At 37.0% G+C, this 14,364-nt stretch overlaps 1 protein-coding gene across 1 annotated transcript in view; it reads left to right on the top strand.

Annotated features, from left to right (window-relative positions):
- The window catches only part of LOC107664865 (plexin-C1-like), a 23,460-nt gene that overhangs the window by 4,148 nt on the left and 4,948 nt on the right, over positions 1 to 14,364 (top strand). Inside the window, exons 9-26 of the mRNA XM_016455545.1 lie at positions 661 to 699; positions 1,070 to 1,203; positions 1,284 to 1,463; positions 2,329 to 2,437; positions 2,781 to 2,951; positions 3,056 to 3,217; positions 3,333 to 3,435; positions 3,511 to 3,612; positions 4,875 to 4,978; positions 5,369 to 5,410; positions 5,508 to 5,632; positions 6,887 to 7,085; positions 7,193 to 7,339; positions 9,352 to 9,517; positions 9,691 to 9,791; positions 11,462 to 11,537; positions 13,103 to 13,137; positions 14,150 to 14,245. Coding sequence (XP_016311031.1) covers positions 661 to 699; positions 1,070 to 1,203; positions 1,284 to 1,463; positions 2,329 to 2,437; positions 2,781 to 2,951; positions 3,056 to 3,217; positions 3,333 to 3,435; positions 3,511 to 3,612; positions 4,875 to 4,978; positions 5,369 to 5,410; positions 5,508 to 5,632; positions 6,887 to 7,085; positions 7,193 to 7,339; positions 9,352 to 9,517; positions 9,691 to 9,791; positions 11,462 to 11,537; positions 13,103 to 13,137; positions 14,150 to 14,245 — 2,091 coding nt within the window. The remainder of the gene's footprint in view (positions 1 to 660; positions 700 to 1,069; positions 1,204 to 1,283; positions 1,464 to 2,328; positions 2,438 to 2,780; positions 2,952 to 3,055; positions 3,218 to 3,332; positions 3,436 to 3,510; positions 3,613 to 4,874; positions 4,979 to 5,368; positions 5,411 to 5,507; positions 5,633 to 6,886; positions 7,086 to 7,192; positions 7,340 to 9,351; positions 9,518 to 9,690; positions 9,792 to 11,461; positions 11,538 to 13,102; positions 13,138 to 14,149; positions 14,246 to 14,364) is intronic.

The raw sequence follows: 14,364 nt of genomic DNA, 5'->3' as shown, positions 1-14,364 counted from the left end.
GCACACGCGTCCATGTTTAACGCTTCTCATAGCTATGTGAAAATAAGTGTATAAATGGAATAGAGCTGATGATCTGAATGAGAGAGAGAGAGAGAGAGAGCGAGAGAGCAAGAGAGAGAGATGCAGAGTGTGTGCAGAGCAGGGGGACGCACGGAACAGTATTAAGAACTGCTGCTTTAGAACATTGATTTTGAAACTTGTGAATCCATTAGAATCGTTAGAAGACAGAATCGCGATTCATATATGAATAGATTTTTACGTGCACCTCTAGTTTTCTCTTCCTCTTCTCTAAAGCAGCGCAGCATGGCCTCGCCCCCTTTGCTGCCTTTTCCCGAGGGCAGGGCTTATCTGGGTTTGTTACGTCACGAACCCGGGAAGTAACTTGTTGTAGTCCCTACCAGCCGTTTTTGTAGGCATTAAACCGCCAGAATTTTAAAAGACGATATCTCCGTTTGCATTGAACTTTCAGCTTCGTAACTTTGCAGATATTGTTTATGCTCAAACAGCAACATTACACACTAACTAACGTTAAAAAAGTGAAATCGCAATCAACCACCCCTTTAATAAATTCATATTAATTCATTGTTGATAACTGAACTATCATTGTGTTGACTGAATGAACTCATGAAGTATATGAGCTGCTCTTTCTTTACTTTTTAGGATGCATGTAAATATCTACTGTCTGAGATGGTCTACAATGTAAGTGTCATATTGATTATGTGTCCAACTTCACAGGATAGGGATGTTGTTTTTTCAGTATGTTCCTATTTCAAATGAATATGACTTTACAAGAGACTGGGGATTTTGTTTCCCCATTTGAGAAACAATTTGTCACAGTTATATTTATTTTTAAATGATATATGATACATTATTTATTCATATTTACAATATATTTGATCAATGTGTATTCATAATACTATTACTACTATTAATACTCATATTGATAAATTATATAATTAATTATAACTTATTATATAGTCAGTTATTAAATTCATTTTAACTTCTCTTTTTTTGTTTATATTCAGTTTTTTTTTTTTTTGTAACTGAGTGCAACTTTGTTGTTTTGTAGGAGTCAGAGATTCGGTCTCTGGAGCCGAACAAGGTTTCTTTCCATGGCAGAAACAATGTTTTACTAAGAGGAAGGAACCTGGAATCTGTCACTAAAATCCGTATTCAAGGGGATCTGGACTGCATTCCTAAAGAGTGAGACTCTGTGTGTTTGTTTAGTGGTATATGAATGTGTGTAGATTCATATAAATCATACTGTATATTTTTACCTTCAGATCTCCAGTGTTTTATCGCTCCAGTGACACTCTAAGGTTCCACATTCCTCCCAGTGGAACTAAAGGAACAGTGAAAGTGTGTGTTGTTACTCCTGACGACCGTTGTCATGGCAACAGCTTCATCACTTACAGTTCTCAGCCCAGCTGCACTGGAATACAGCCCACAGTCAGCTGGAGCAGGTCAGACCATTTCACACCACTGTCTGATCAACTTCCACATCCCATCAGCACCTCAAGATGACAACTGCACATTATAATTAGTGAATCTAATGTCATACAGAACAATTTAGTCATTAAATTAGCAAGAATGCTGTTGATGTGGAAAAATAATATTTGCAAAGTAATGATCTGATGAGATACTTTTAGAGCAGATTTTAAAAATATATGTGAGACAGCAAAAATGAAAGCAGGAATGAGAGTCATTAGGTCATTTCCTGCATGTTTTATCGTGTTTCTGAGATCTGCAGTTTACTAACTCACATGTGTCCTTAAGGCCCGTTCACACCAAGAACGACAACTATAAAGATAACTATATTAGCGTCCACACCAGCGGACAATAACGTCTGTTAATTCTAAGCGCACGCTCCTCTGCCGCCTTAACTTCTCGAGCTCATTACAGCAGGATTGATTCTGATTGGGTGTCAATGTTTTTATCGTTCATCAGCTGAAAAAAAAAAATTCTGAAATTATTCTCTGTGCCTTTATCGTTATAGCTGTGGTGTGGACACTGCTATTCTTTAATATTTAGAACAATTTTTAGAACTATATTGTTATCGTTATCTTTATAGTTATCGTCCTTGGTGTGAACAGGCCTTTAGACTAGTCTTGCTTAAACTGTTAGAGGTTTAGTAAGAGCAACCTGCTTCCTGACAGCCAGGCTTTTCTTCATGTTTTTGGTGGGTTTCACTACCATTGGTTGCTGAAATGTGTGGTATTATGTGTCTGTGTGTGTATGCAGGAGCCACATATGCAAAAATAAGTGGGGGAATTCAAATGTTAATAGATATGTTTTTTTTTTTTGTCATGTATTACTGCCTTTATGCAGTGGTGGAAGGAAGATTCATGTTCAGGGGAGCAATATGGAATTTGTGGAATCAGTTACTCTCTTCCCCTCTAATGAAGTGCGGAAAACACAATACAACACAAGCTCAGAGGTAAAATGTGTGCTTATTATTTCTGCAGTTGCTCACAGCACTTTATCTGATACATTGAGGACAGCTATTTAAAACTTCAGAGTCTTCAAACGTCCATCACTTTACTGACCTCCAAACTGTTATAATGCCTAAACATTTCAAGCAATTGATTTTTTTTTATTTTTTTTTATTCATTTTTAAACAAAACATTATAGAATTTTATAGATTGTCGGTTAACATGAAATAATTGTCAGCTTGTTTGTGTAAGAATTTTTATATTGACTAAAGACTTTAATTGTATTCACAGCTTACATGCACATGTCACATGTATTAGATTCATATTTTCAGTGTCTCTCTTTCTCAGGATGTGTGGTTTGAGTCCCCCCACTATGATGGCAGTGATCAGTTTAGCTTGTTGTTGAATGTTGGGAACTTCACTGTGGACTGTGTGTATTATTTCTCCTTCAAGCCTGATCCAGAATTCACTGGATTCACCACCGTACAGGTGGCCAATGATCTACAGGTGAACATTAAGGTGAGTTTAGTGATAAAGTGAGTTTAACTTTAGTCTACAATCTGCATTTTTGGCATGCATGAAACACACAACCTCCAAATCATCCCACACTTTCTCTTTCTCAGAAAAAGGCAGATATGTTGAATTTGAGTATGAGTGAGGTGACTGTGACGGGTCTACAGGGAGATCGGCAGTATCCATGTGTTTTGGAGAAGATTGAGTCCAATGCCATCATCTGTAAGATTAAAGGAGAATCAGGAGCCGTCCCAACAGTGGGCTCACTCACTGTGAGTGTAAATATTCATGTCTTTATGCAAATTGTCTTAATTAATTATTGTAAATTATGAATGACCTTTATATATCTTACATACAAAATCTTCCTTCTTTTGCTATAATTTTCAGATAAAAATTGGGTTTTTTTCTAAAAACCTTGAGTCTCAAAGTGGTATAATATATTTACCCATCTTTGCCGCATTGATTCTGCTTATAATTCTGGGTGCTGTTGGTAAGTGATTTCAGATTTACGTCACATATTTTCAGTCCTGCAGGTACTAATGTATGTGTTTGCTCATCTGTCTAGTTGGAGTCATTGTTCACCGTAAGAGCCAGAGACAAATGAATGAGAGAATGAACAAGCAACTGGAAATGCTGGAAAGCAACATCAGAAGGGATATACGCCAAGGTTGGTCATCTTTGAAATGCTGGTCTTTGTGGTGTTTGCAAGCGCCACTGTAGCTCATACTGAAGGTTAGTGTTATAAACACACAACTAACCCTAATTATTCAACTTTGGTGCATAACTCCTCCTGCACATTTGTGCAAAGGACACAGATGATGCCTCAAATCATGCAATTATTACTTTCCTAAGCAATATGCATGGCAGTCAATAAAACATTTTAAAAAATCACATAGACTTCACTGAAAAAAAACCACAAGCAATATTGGGGTCCAGAATATCAGAGATGTCGTGCTTTTTTTTTTTTCTTGCGCTGGTGAATAACTACATAACTTCCACAAAAAGTGTCCCACACTGCTCCAGGGGGTGAATAAAGGCATCCTGAAGTGAATCAATGCGTTTTTGTAAAAAATATCCATATTTAAAGGGGTCATTTGATGCGATTTCTATTTTTCCTTTCTCTTTGGAGTGTTACAAGCTCTTGGTGCATAAAGAAGATCTGTAAAGTTGCACAGACTAAAGTCTCAAATCCAAAGAGATATTCTTTATAAAAGTTAAGAGTCAGCCACGCCTACCTAAAACGGCTCGTTCTAACACGCCCCCACATGTCTACGTCACGATGTGGGAGGCTTTGCATAACGCCACTCAAATGTTCACGCAAAGAAAGAAGGCGTAACTTTTATTCTCGCTGTAGTATTGTTGCCGCCGCTGCCATGTCGTGAAGGCGCTGTGTGTTTCGTTGTGAAAGCGAAACTACTTTGTTTGGCCTTCCAAAAGAGGACGATATCCGCTTCGTCATGCCTAGAGCTGATCCGTGCTGGTCGCTGAGGAAATACATCAACTTCGCGCTGTCGATCGCCGGATCAGCTTTCACCGTGGACGAAGTGGAGTCCAGCCCGGGGTCGTCACATGTGGTTGCCGCAAGCCCGCCGGCTGCTCCTTCGTCGAATCCCCGGCCTCCGCTCACTCTAGGCCTGTGTTTCATTGTGAAAGCGAAACTACTTTGTTTGGCCTAAAATAATGTGTTTTTTGAACCTTAAACCATAAACACATTTCATTACACCAAATACACAAAATAATGTTCTTTTTAGCAACATCATATGACCCCTTTAAAACGTTATAAACCAAAATCTCTAGCTTCCGCTAACTGTTGTACGTGCGAACTATCCCTTTAAATGCTTATATTGCTGACATGCTTCTTAGAACTGTTTCATGTCTAGTTGTTTGTGATTACATTATGCATTTATTTTTGTTTGTTTGTTTTGACAGGCTTTGTTGACTTGCAAACAGAAAAATCTGATTTAATCGATAATGTTGGAGCCATACCTTTCTTGGACTACAAGCACTTTGCCTCAAAAATCTTCTTTCCTGAGGTTCAATATTTTTATCTATCTGAAATTCCTTTTTTTTCTTGTAGAATTACTATATGTGTGTCAGACTCTGTTCCATGTTTTGTCTGTGTCTTGCTCCCCAGGTGTTCCTTTCCCATGTTTAATTTGTCCCAGGTGTTCCCCATGATGGTTCATGGATCCCAGGTGTGTCTCGTCATCCCCTCCTCCTCGTGTGTGTATAAAAAGTGTTCCCAGTCCCAAGTTCTCTGTCTGCTGTGAACGTCTTCGTGTGAACGTCTTCCTGTGTTTGTCTCCCTTGGTTCCTTGGTGGTAATAAAGTCCTGTTAAATGTATTCTCCAGCGTCTCCTCGTTCCTCGTGTGTGTGCGCAACGTGACAATGTGTTTGTTTGTTTAATATATATTTTCTCTAGGCTGGCCCTCTGGCACCAGTCATGATCAGAGACATTGGGCAGGTATGATGCTGTAGTGTCTTTTGTAGTATATGAAATATAAATGTAAGACACTGTATAAAACTAAATGTTTTATCTCTGTCATTTTTGTTGTGGTCAGGACTCTGAGCAGACAACTGTTGATGAGAAATGTCAGGCTTTTGCTGTACTGATCAGAGATAAGCAGTTTCTCAGCTGTTTTGTGCATGCATTAGAAGAACAGAAAAACTTCAGCATAAAAGACAAGTGAGTCGAAGACATTTAAATGTATGCATTTAGCGGACACTTTTATCCAAAGCGACTTACAAAAGAGAAAGAAGACACTTTGATGCTTTGAACATATTCTCACCTCTGTTTAAAGATGATTTGATAAACCTGGTCACAGGACCTCATGGTTATTTTGAGGCTTTGACTTGATGCCTGTTACTTAGAAGGGTAAACAGATAATGCTTTGTTTTTTTTTAGAATAGCACATCTTCCTCAAAAGTGTCCAAGTGTCTACCTTTAAAATTACCACCACCCTGAAACACAGATATGTGTTTGATAATGTGCTTAATAGGGTTAGTTTTAATTTCAAAGCACTTGATTGGCTTGATGGTGTTTGATCAAATCTCCTTGCAAGAATAATGCATCCAGTCTCTAAATTATATCCTGTTATAAGATATCCATTTAGTTTGGTATCCAAAACAAGTCAGGAGAGTTTTGTCTGATACCCAAAATCAGCAACACTGCATTTGGTCAATTAACCAAAACCTTTTAAACTAAAAATCTTCTATCCATCTGAGAGGATGCCTGAGGACCAGGAAGCAGGAGATGACGTTATGATGCTGAAAAAAAGCACAGGGTTTTTTGAGTAATCTTAGTTGTGTATATTTCAACGCTCAGACTTTGTTTGACCAGCGCAAATCCAACTGTTATAGCAAACTGCTTCAGAACAACATCTCAAAAAAACCTTGAAATGGAGACATTCCCTCTTATCTCATATTCATGAAGACAAATATTCCATGAAACCCCACAATAATTTAGATTAAAGATTAAACAACAATAGCTAACATTGCACAATAAGTAATATAAAAAAATTATAACAATTTAATAAATGAAAAACATATTAAATGGTATAGATAATCAATTGCTAAATAATATATACGATTAAAAGAATAAAATGAAGAAAATAAAACACAAACATTTTGTTTCATTTTCAGAATACTTTATTGGCTTGATGGTTTTTCAAAGCATCAATATTCAAAAATAAACATAATGCAAGAAAATGCAACATACTGTACATATTGTACAAAATGAATGAATGAATGAAGAAAATGAAGCTACAGTACACACAAGATGTGGTTGGTTTCTGATTGGATTTTAAATATAAATTTGTGAGACAAGTGCGTACTATAACAACAAGTAACACTCAGTGTCTGACCCTTTATCTACTCATCTTTCTTCTGTTCTTTATACCTTGTGTATTTGTTCCTCTCTTTCTGTTCCTCTCTCTCTCAGATGTACAGTGGCTTCTCTGTTGACTCTGGCCCTCCATGGAGACCTGCTTTATCTCACAGAGGTAATGGAGGACCTTCTGCAGAGTCTGATGGACCAGTCCAGCAATGCAAATCCCAAACTTCTCCTGCGCCGCACAGAGTCCATAGTGGAGAAGCTTCTTACCAACTGGATGTCCATCTGTCTGTACGGCTTCCTCAGGGTCCGTCCGAGCATCCACTGTATCGTGGAATTATAAAGCACATATTCTCTTTAACTACCTGTGTGTGCTCACATGTTTATGGACAAAATTGTGTGTTTCCTCCATAGGAATCAGTAGGACAGCCTCTCTTCCTGTTGGTGTCAGCTCTGACTCAGCAAATCTCTAAAGGGCCGGTGGATTCGGTGACAGAGAAAGCTCTGTACACTCTTAGCGAGGACTGGCTTCTCTGCCAAGCCCAGGACTTTGAGGCCTTGGTCAGTATTTCCTCTTTTACAGTCTCTGTCTTTTATGCAAATGAGGAAGTGTTTGCAAAAATGAGCAGTTATGGAAAGTACTAACTTTAGAAACACCTTTCTGAAATTTGCAAGCCACATTCACATTTTAATAATTCCCCATTTTAATCAAAAACACCAAATATTTCCCTTCCTGCACTCAAAACTACTGAAAAAGTTTGGTTAAAAGGTCAGTGTGATTTATATGCTTATGCTCCTCAAGGCTGAATTTTTTAAATCCAAAACACAGTAAAACAGTAATTTTGTAAAATGTTATTAACATTTAAAATAACTGATTTCTATTTTAATATATTTTAAAATGTAATTTATTCCTTTGATTATGTTTCTTAATATGTTTGTGGAAACAGTGACACATTTGTGGAAATCGTGATGCAGAAGTCTTTGATTAACGGAAGGCTCGAAAGAGCAGAAGTTTCTTGTTAGCTGTGTACATTTTAAACCTCTTACATTAAATGCTCATAAGCTTCTGCTTTTTCTGTTGCCGTCATGTCCATCCTTAAACCACAGAAGGCATCCTGTAACTTCCTTTCCCTCGTTGCACAACGTTTCTTGCACAAGAAACATCATTTTCTTACGTGTATATGTTTTTTACTAATTGTTTAAGGCATAGTTCACCCAAAAATAAAAAAATCGGTTATCATTTACTTGCCCTCAAGTCGTTACAAACATGTATGAATGCTTTTTTCTGTGGAACATTAAAGAAGATATTTTGAAGAATGTGGGTAACCAAAAGGTTGCTGGTCCCCATTGACTTCCATAGTATGGAAATAATACTGTCTATTTGGACCAGAAACTGTTTGGTTACTCACATTTTTCAAAATATCTTCTTTCTGTTCACCAGAAGAAAGAAATTCATACAGGTTTGGAACAACTTGAGGGTGAGCAAATTATGACAGAATTTGCATTTTTGGGTGAGCTATCCCTTTAATGTTGGGCCATAGAGATTTTTATTTATCATTTTTTTGTTTCCCGTCATGTTCTGTTCTTGATTCTTTCCTGACCTGCAGTTCTCACATTGAGTGTGGTTGGACGGTTGGTCTCAGGCAGTTTTTGATAGTTGATAGTTTGTGGACAGAATCGTGTGACCAGACCATCTTCCCCCCAAAATTACCAGCAGTCTCACATTTAGACTGGTGTGACCGTTGTGCTTCTGCATTTTGCTTTCTGCAGAGGATATCAGTTTTGCACAAGCCTTCCTCTCACAAAACTGGACTGTACCTGTATTACCAAGCGAGTAAATGCCATTTCTCCAAAGAAGGTATTTGCGTCACAGAAGATGGTCTAACTCATAGTTCAAAATTGCTTTACAGGAAATTACAGTGGAAAAAAAGAAGTCTTTAAACTGCATAGTCGTATGCAATAGTGCATTTATTATGTTCTAAAAAACTGCCATTCTATGTAATTTATTTTAAGTCGATACAGCATTTTTAAAAATCTGACTCAATGTTTTAAAAAAAAGTTTTGATCTACCTGACCTAAATAACAGTCACACTTTATTTTAAGGTCCAATGCTCGCTATTAACAAACCATTAACTACAACTTTTGCCTCAATAAACTCCTAATTTGCTGCTTATTAATAGTTTGTTAGGTAGTTGTTAAGTTTAGGTATTGGGTAGGATTAGGGATGTAGAATATGGTCATGCAGAATATATGCTTTATAAGTACTAATAAACAGCCAATATGTTAATGATAGGCAAGCTAATAAGCAACTAGTTAATAGTGATAATTGGTCCCTACACTACAATGTTACCAAAATAACACATCCCCCTCTAAAATAAGCTAATATGATGTGAAAGATCCTTAAAAATGAGAAAAATGGTCTATATATAAGGTTTTCTTTTACTAAAGTTTATTAAATATTGTCTGTATGAACAGCTCCAGTGATTTGAAACACATTAAAAGCAGAATATGATTCCTTCTTTAGTACTTCTTTAGTCATTAAATTGTTTGCTTTATGTTTTCGCCCCCTGTAGAAACTGAAGGTGGTGTTTGCTGTGGGGACTGGAGGAGAGGTCAGTGAACCCTTAGAGGTCAACGCACTGACATGTGACACAATACAACAGGTCAAGGAGAAAATCTTACAGACCTTTCAGCGCAAATTTGGATTCCCCTTCCAGCAGATCAGGGATATAGAAATCGGTTAGTGGACTCCCTGTTTCTCACTCTCTCACAGTTGATGATCATAATATTTCACAGAACTTCCTTATAGAGCATGTTGGTCTGTTGGTAACACACAGTTTCAGGTTGCCAGTTGCAATATCCGACGACCTAATTCCTCTTTGTATTCTCTGTTTTTTGTTGTGCACTCACAGAATATGAAAAGGAAGGAAAGTTTGTCATGCTACAGGAAGTCGATGAAACCTCAGAGATTCGGGGGCATGTTACCATGTTGAACACTCTAAAACATTATCAGGTGAGCGCAGGAGAACATAAAACAGCGTAAACATCATTTTTGAGAAGTGGAGTATATTCTAAGCAAACAGACAGCTGATATAACAAAAATCCCATGTGGGCCATATATAGTGACCAGAATATGATAAAGGCTTAGGGTTGGGCACTTTTGGCTTAAAGTCCGTTCACTCCAAGAATGACAAATGTAAAGACAGCTGCATTTAATAAACATTCTGCTTTCCTGCTTTAAAAGTTCTTTATAGCAAGATGGATTCTGATTGGCTGATCATTAATCAACTGGAAAAAGTTGTTCTGAAAGTGATTCCAATGATATTGTTCCTTTGTGTTGTTATCGTTATAGTTGTGACATGGAATCCAGTACTCTCACTGATTATTAAAAATCTGTAGGTATCATTATCGTTGTAGTTATTGTCCTTAGTGCTAATTGGCCTTAAAGCTATTAAAGTCCCCATGAAATCAAAATTGATGTTTTTTGGCTTTTAGTATGAATATGTTAGCCTTAAGTTTATATATAAGCTATTGACAAAATTCACATTTAGAAGATATAAGCATTCAAAACTTGCAGTCTCTCACTTCCGCCAATATGGATCAGTGATTTTGATGATGTCACTCTGCACTTCAGCTTCTCATCAGATTTTCTGTCCAATCAAATGCTCTCTAGAATCTGAAGCATCCCGCCCCCTACACTGTAAATAAACGCTGAAGCTGCTGCTGAAAATCGGTCACTTGTTCACAGAATTACTGTTTGGTGAATGGCACATAGTGCACTGTATAGGGGATAGGGAACGATTCAGAAAGTGTAAATATGTTTTCCACTGGGGCGAATGAAGTCTGGACAGACCCATTTGAATTCTACACAAAATGCTATGTTTTAAAGTGACATGGATGAGATTAGGAGGAGAAACTCAGATAAACTTGGTATTAGAAACAGCACTGATGAGTAGAAGAGAAAACACAGGTGCCACGCACCAACATAAATTACATAATTTTCAAATTACACATCCTCAGCATGATTATGATCACTGTTTTGCTTTATTAACAGTTTCATATTGAATCTAATCTAATAGACTGTGGCTGTCAAATGTGGCTTTACCAACCTTAACCGACGACTTAACCGACGACTATTTAAAAAGGGGTGAGGCTGCTTGATATGTCTCGCCCTGTCTTTCTGTTTCAGCTGAAATTACATCAAAACATTTAATATCGCTGTGCGTTTCAAGGCACTTTAGTGGACCTTTAAGAAACCACCCAAAACACCCCAGCAGCCGCAGAGCAACACCTTAAAAACACTGACATGGGAAAGGACCACTCACATTTTCTTGAGAAAATGTAAAAAAAATAGTTCATATCACTATAAAATGAATGTGTGAATACATAATTTGTATTCACAGTCCTGTGTGAATACAAATTTGACAGATGAAAGACCACAAAAGAAGTTTGTCTGACTTGTCTTGCACAGCATTTTTATGTTCTCCAGGGTGGCTGTTGGCTTTATTCGAGGTATTTGAGAATGACCTTTCACTTGCAAAGCTTGTATCATAAGGCCAAATAAACCCAGATTATGCTAAACTGTTGTGCAAACTCATACCACATCCATAGACTACTGCAGCACAGTATTAATTTTCTCAGCTTTTTCAGAGTTTGTGTTTTTAAAGATGTTTTTCCATCCAGGTTGGAGATGGAGCATGCATTAAAGTTATCACAACAAAAGTGCATGCACCATTGAGGTCTCAGAGCAGTGTAAAGGGTGAGTCATCATTCCTCCCATCACCCACCATGTCAACTGAAACAATGCCATGCCCAATATCACAATCAATCCATTTTGGGTGGTTTATTTCGCTGTTGCATTTGTTGTTACTTTATTATTGTACTTAAAATAGGTTTGCAATGCATTCTGAGTGTTAATATCTGTGCAACTGACAACTCATATTAGAAGTTCACTAGAAACAGCCACAATACTACAGCTTTGCAACTCCACCCCACTCTACAAAACATTCAGTATTGCGACATATAATGTGTACATAATTTTCTTTGTGTTAGACAGTGCATCCAGATGTGTTCTGTAACACTATTACATCATCTGAGAGAAGATTAAATAAAGGGAAAGTTCAGCCAAATCTCATCTTTTTCAAAAACCTGCAGGACTTTTTCCCTCCTTGTAACGCATAAGAAGAATGGTTTAGCATGAGATCTGTGCTCTAATGGATTTCTACACATAAAGAATCTAAACTTTATTCATGCAGGAACAACTGTTTTATTAGTACTAGTACTATAGCTGCTTTTACTTACCAAAAAAGACTACCAAAAGACAAAATTGTATTTATAAATAACCATGGGCTGCTAAAAATCACTGAACTGTCTAAAGTGTGCAAGGTTAACTGCATCAAACCTCTCAAAAAAAAAAAAAAAAAAAAAGGAATGGTGACCAGAGCTATCAAGAAAGAGTATGAAAGTCTGAAATTTCAGTGTATTCCTCACACAAGCTGTCATATGACATCAGAAGCCTTATGAATGCTTTATGATGCTTTTTGGAGCTTGACAGACACCGGTCCCCATTTAATGTCTTTATATGGAAGAAAGCAGCATTAACAGTCTGCTAAACATCCATTTTTGTTTTACACAGACAAAATAAAGTCATGAGTTTGAAATGACTTGATGATGAGTAAATGATTAGAATATTACCATTTTTGGGTGAACTATTACTTTTAAAAGTCTGTTGAATTTGTCAAGCTGAACTGGAGCTATTAACAAAGAGTCCAAATTCTCAGGCAACAGTGAAGCACAATTATGAAATTTGGCCTTGTGTAAAGGAAGTGGTGGTATCAGTTGTATTTGTGTCTATATACCAGGTGCTATTTCTGTTGGTGAAGTCTCTTTTCCTGTACACATACCACAGACAGTTTCTGATTGATAAACATTTTATTTTACTTAACAGGACAGTAATTGTTGTACATTCGATTAGCATTTATTAATGATCAATGATCTGTTCATGGTGTAATAATGTTGTTTAATATCAGTCAAGGTCCAAGATTTTGAAATGCGTGTATGAACATGCATTGTTCACATCCAGTTATGTTTGCGTGTTTGTGTGTTTATGGTATCTTTTGGAGCGCATCTGCATTGTGCAAATTTGGGTTCTGACACGTGGCCACTTTAAGTTCCAACTCAATCCCACTGTAACCACACTAGAGATTTTAATACTGTAACACATCCTCTCTTCAGTGTAAAGCACAATAATACATGACTGTTGGGCCAGTATCAGCTTGACATAGCTTATTTATTTACTCATCATTATGGTATTTTGTTTCACAGATGATGAGAACTTCGCTGTCAAGTACTTCCATCTGGTGAGTTGACTTGTATACTTCTGCACAATGTTTGTTTTGGTGTGTCCTTCTCGTTGAACTGACACACCTAATGATCTGTCAGGTAATGACTGTGTTGTGTTTTCCTCCATGGGTCATTGTTGAGAGTCCATGTGTTATATCTAGTTGCTATTGCATTGAGACTGCAGTGAAGATAGTGTGGGTGTGTTATACTTTCGGTTTTGCCAGCGTCTTCCTGTTTAAATAAGGAAGTGTTTTTAAGTAAATCTAAACATAAGAATCTTTGTATTGTTTATATTGTTCAAAGATAGCATTTTGCCTCTTCTAATAATGAGACATAATAGCTTAAAGGGGTCATATGATACTTTTTTAAAGATCATTATTTTGTGTATTTGGTGTAACAGAATATGTTGACATGCTTTAATGTTCAAAAAACACATTATTTTTCAAATACTGTACATTATTGTAGGTCCTCTATGCCCCGCCTCTCTCAAACGAGTCGTTTTCTACAAAGTCCCTCCTTCCGACAAGCGCAGTCTGCTCTGATTGGCCAGCTGACCCAGTGCATTGTGATTGGCCGAACACCGCAAATTGACATAAATACTTACTTTTGAGAGATGAACTAAAGATTTTGAGTAAGTTACAGGCTTTTGCAGGTAATCCATTGTGTGGTGCTGTTTGTACTAATTGTTTTGAGAAATGCACATACATTTTTGCAAATATTAAGGATGATTCGAGAAATGCACCAAAGCGACTGAGAAAAACTGTAACTTTGATAAAGAATATCTCTTTGGTTTTGAGACTTTAGTCTTTGCAACTTCAGGGATCTTATCTATGCACAATCAGCTTGTAACGCTCCAAAGAGAAAGGAAAACTCGAAATCGCATCATATGACCCCTTTAAACATTTACTGTATATGAGAAACACTGTCAGTATATATAAGAAGACATTGTTGTAAAATAACTTTACTACAATAAAAATGAAAGACCATTTCAAAGAAACATAGTAACATGGACTTTTTCGATTGGTCTAGGTTGATCCAGATATTGACACAGACCTGAGCAAACATCCAGAGAAAAAAGCACTAAAATTCAAAGAGATGTACCTCACCAAGCTGCTCTCCACCAAGGTGAGAATAATTGACACATAGAAGCATTTTATTATATATTGTATGTATGTAGATGGAGTCAGACAGGTATATATATATATATAGAGAGAGAGAGAGAGAGAGAGAGAGAGAGAGAGAGA

This window comes from Sinocyclocheilus anshuiensis, unplaced genomic scaffold (genome assembly GCF_001515605.1).
Source record: "Sinocyclocheilus anshuiensis isolate Anshui unplaced genomic scaffold, SAMN03320099.WGS_v1.1 scaffold299, whole genome shotgun sequence".
NCBI lineage: Eukaryota > Metazoa > Chordata > Actinopteri > Cypriniformes > Cyprinidae > Sinocyclocheilus > Sinocyclocheilus anshuiensis.
The sequence above is the reverse complement of the archived record's forward strand: the minus strand, read 5'-3'. Positions and strand labels throughout refer to the sequence as shown.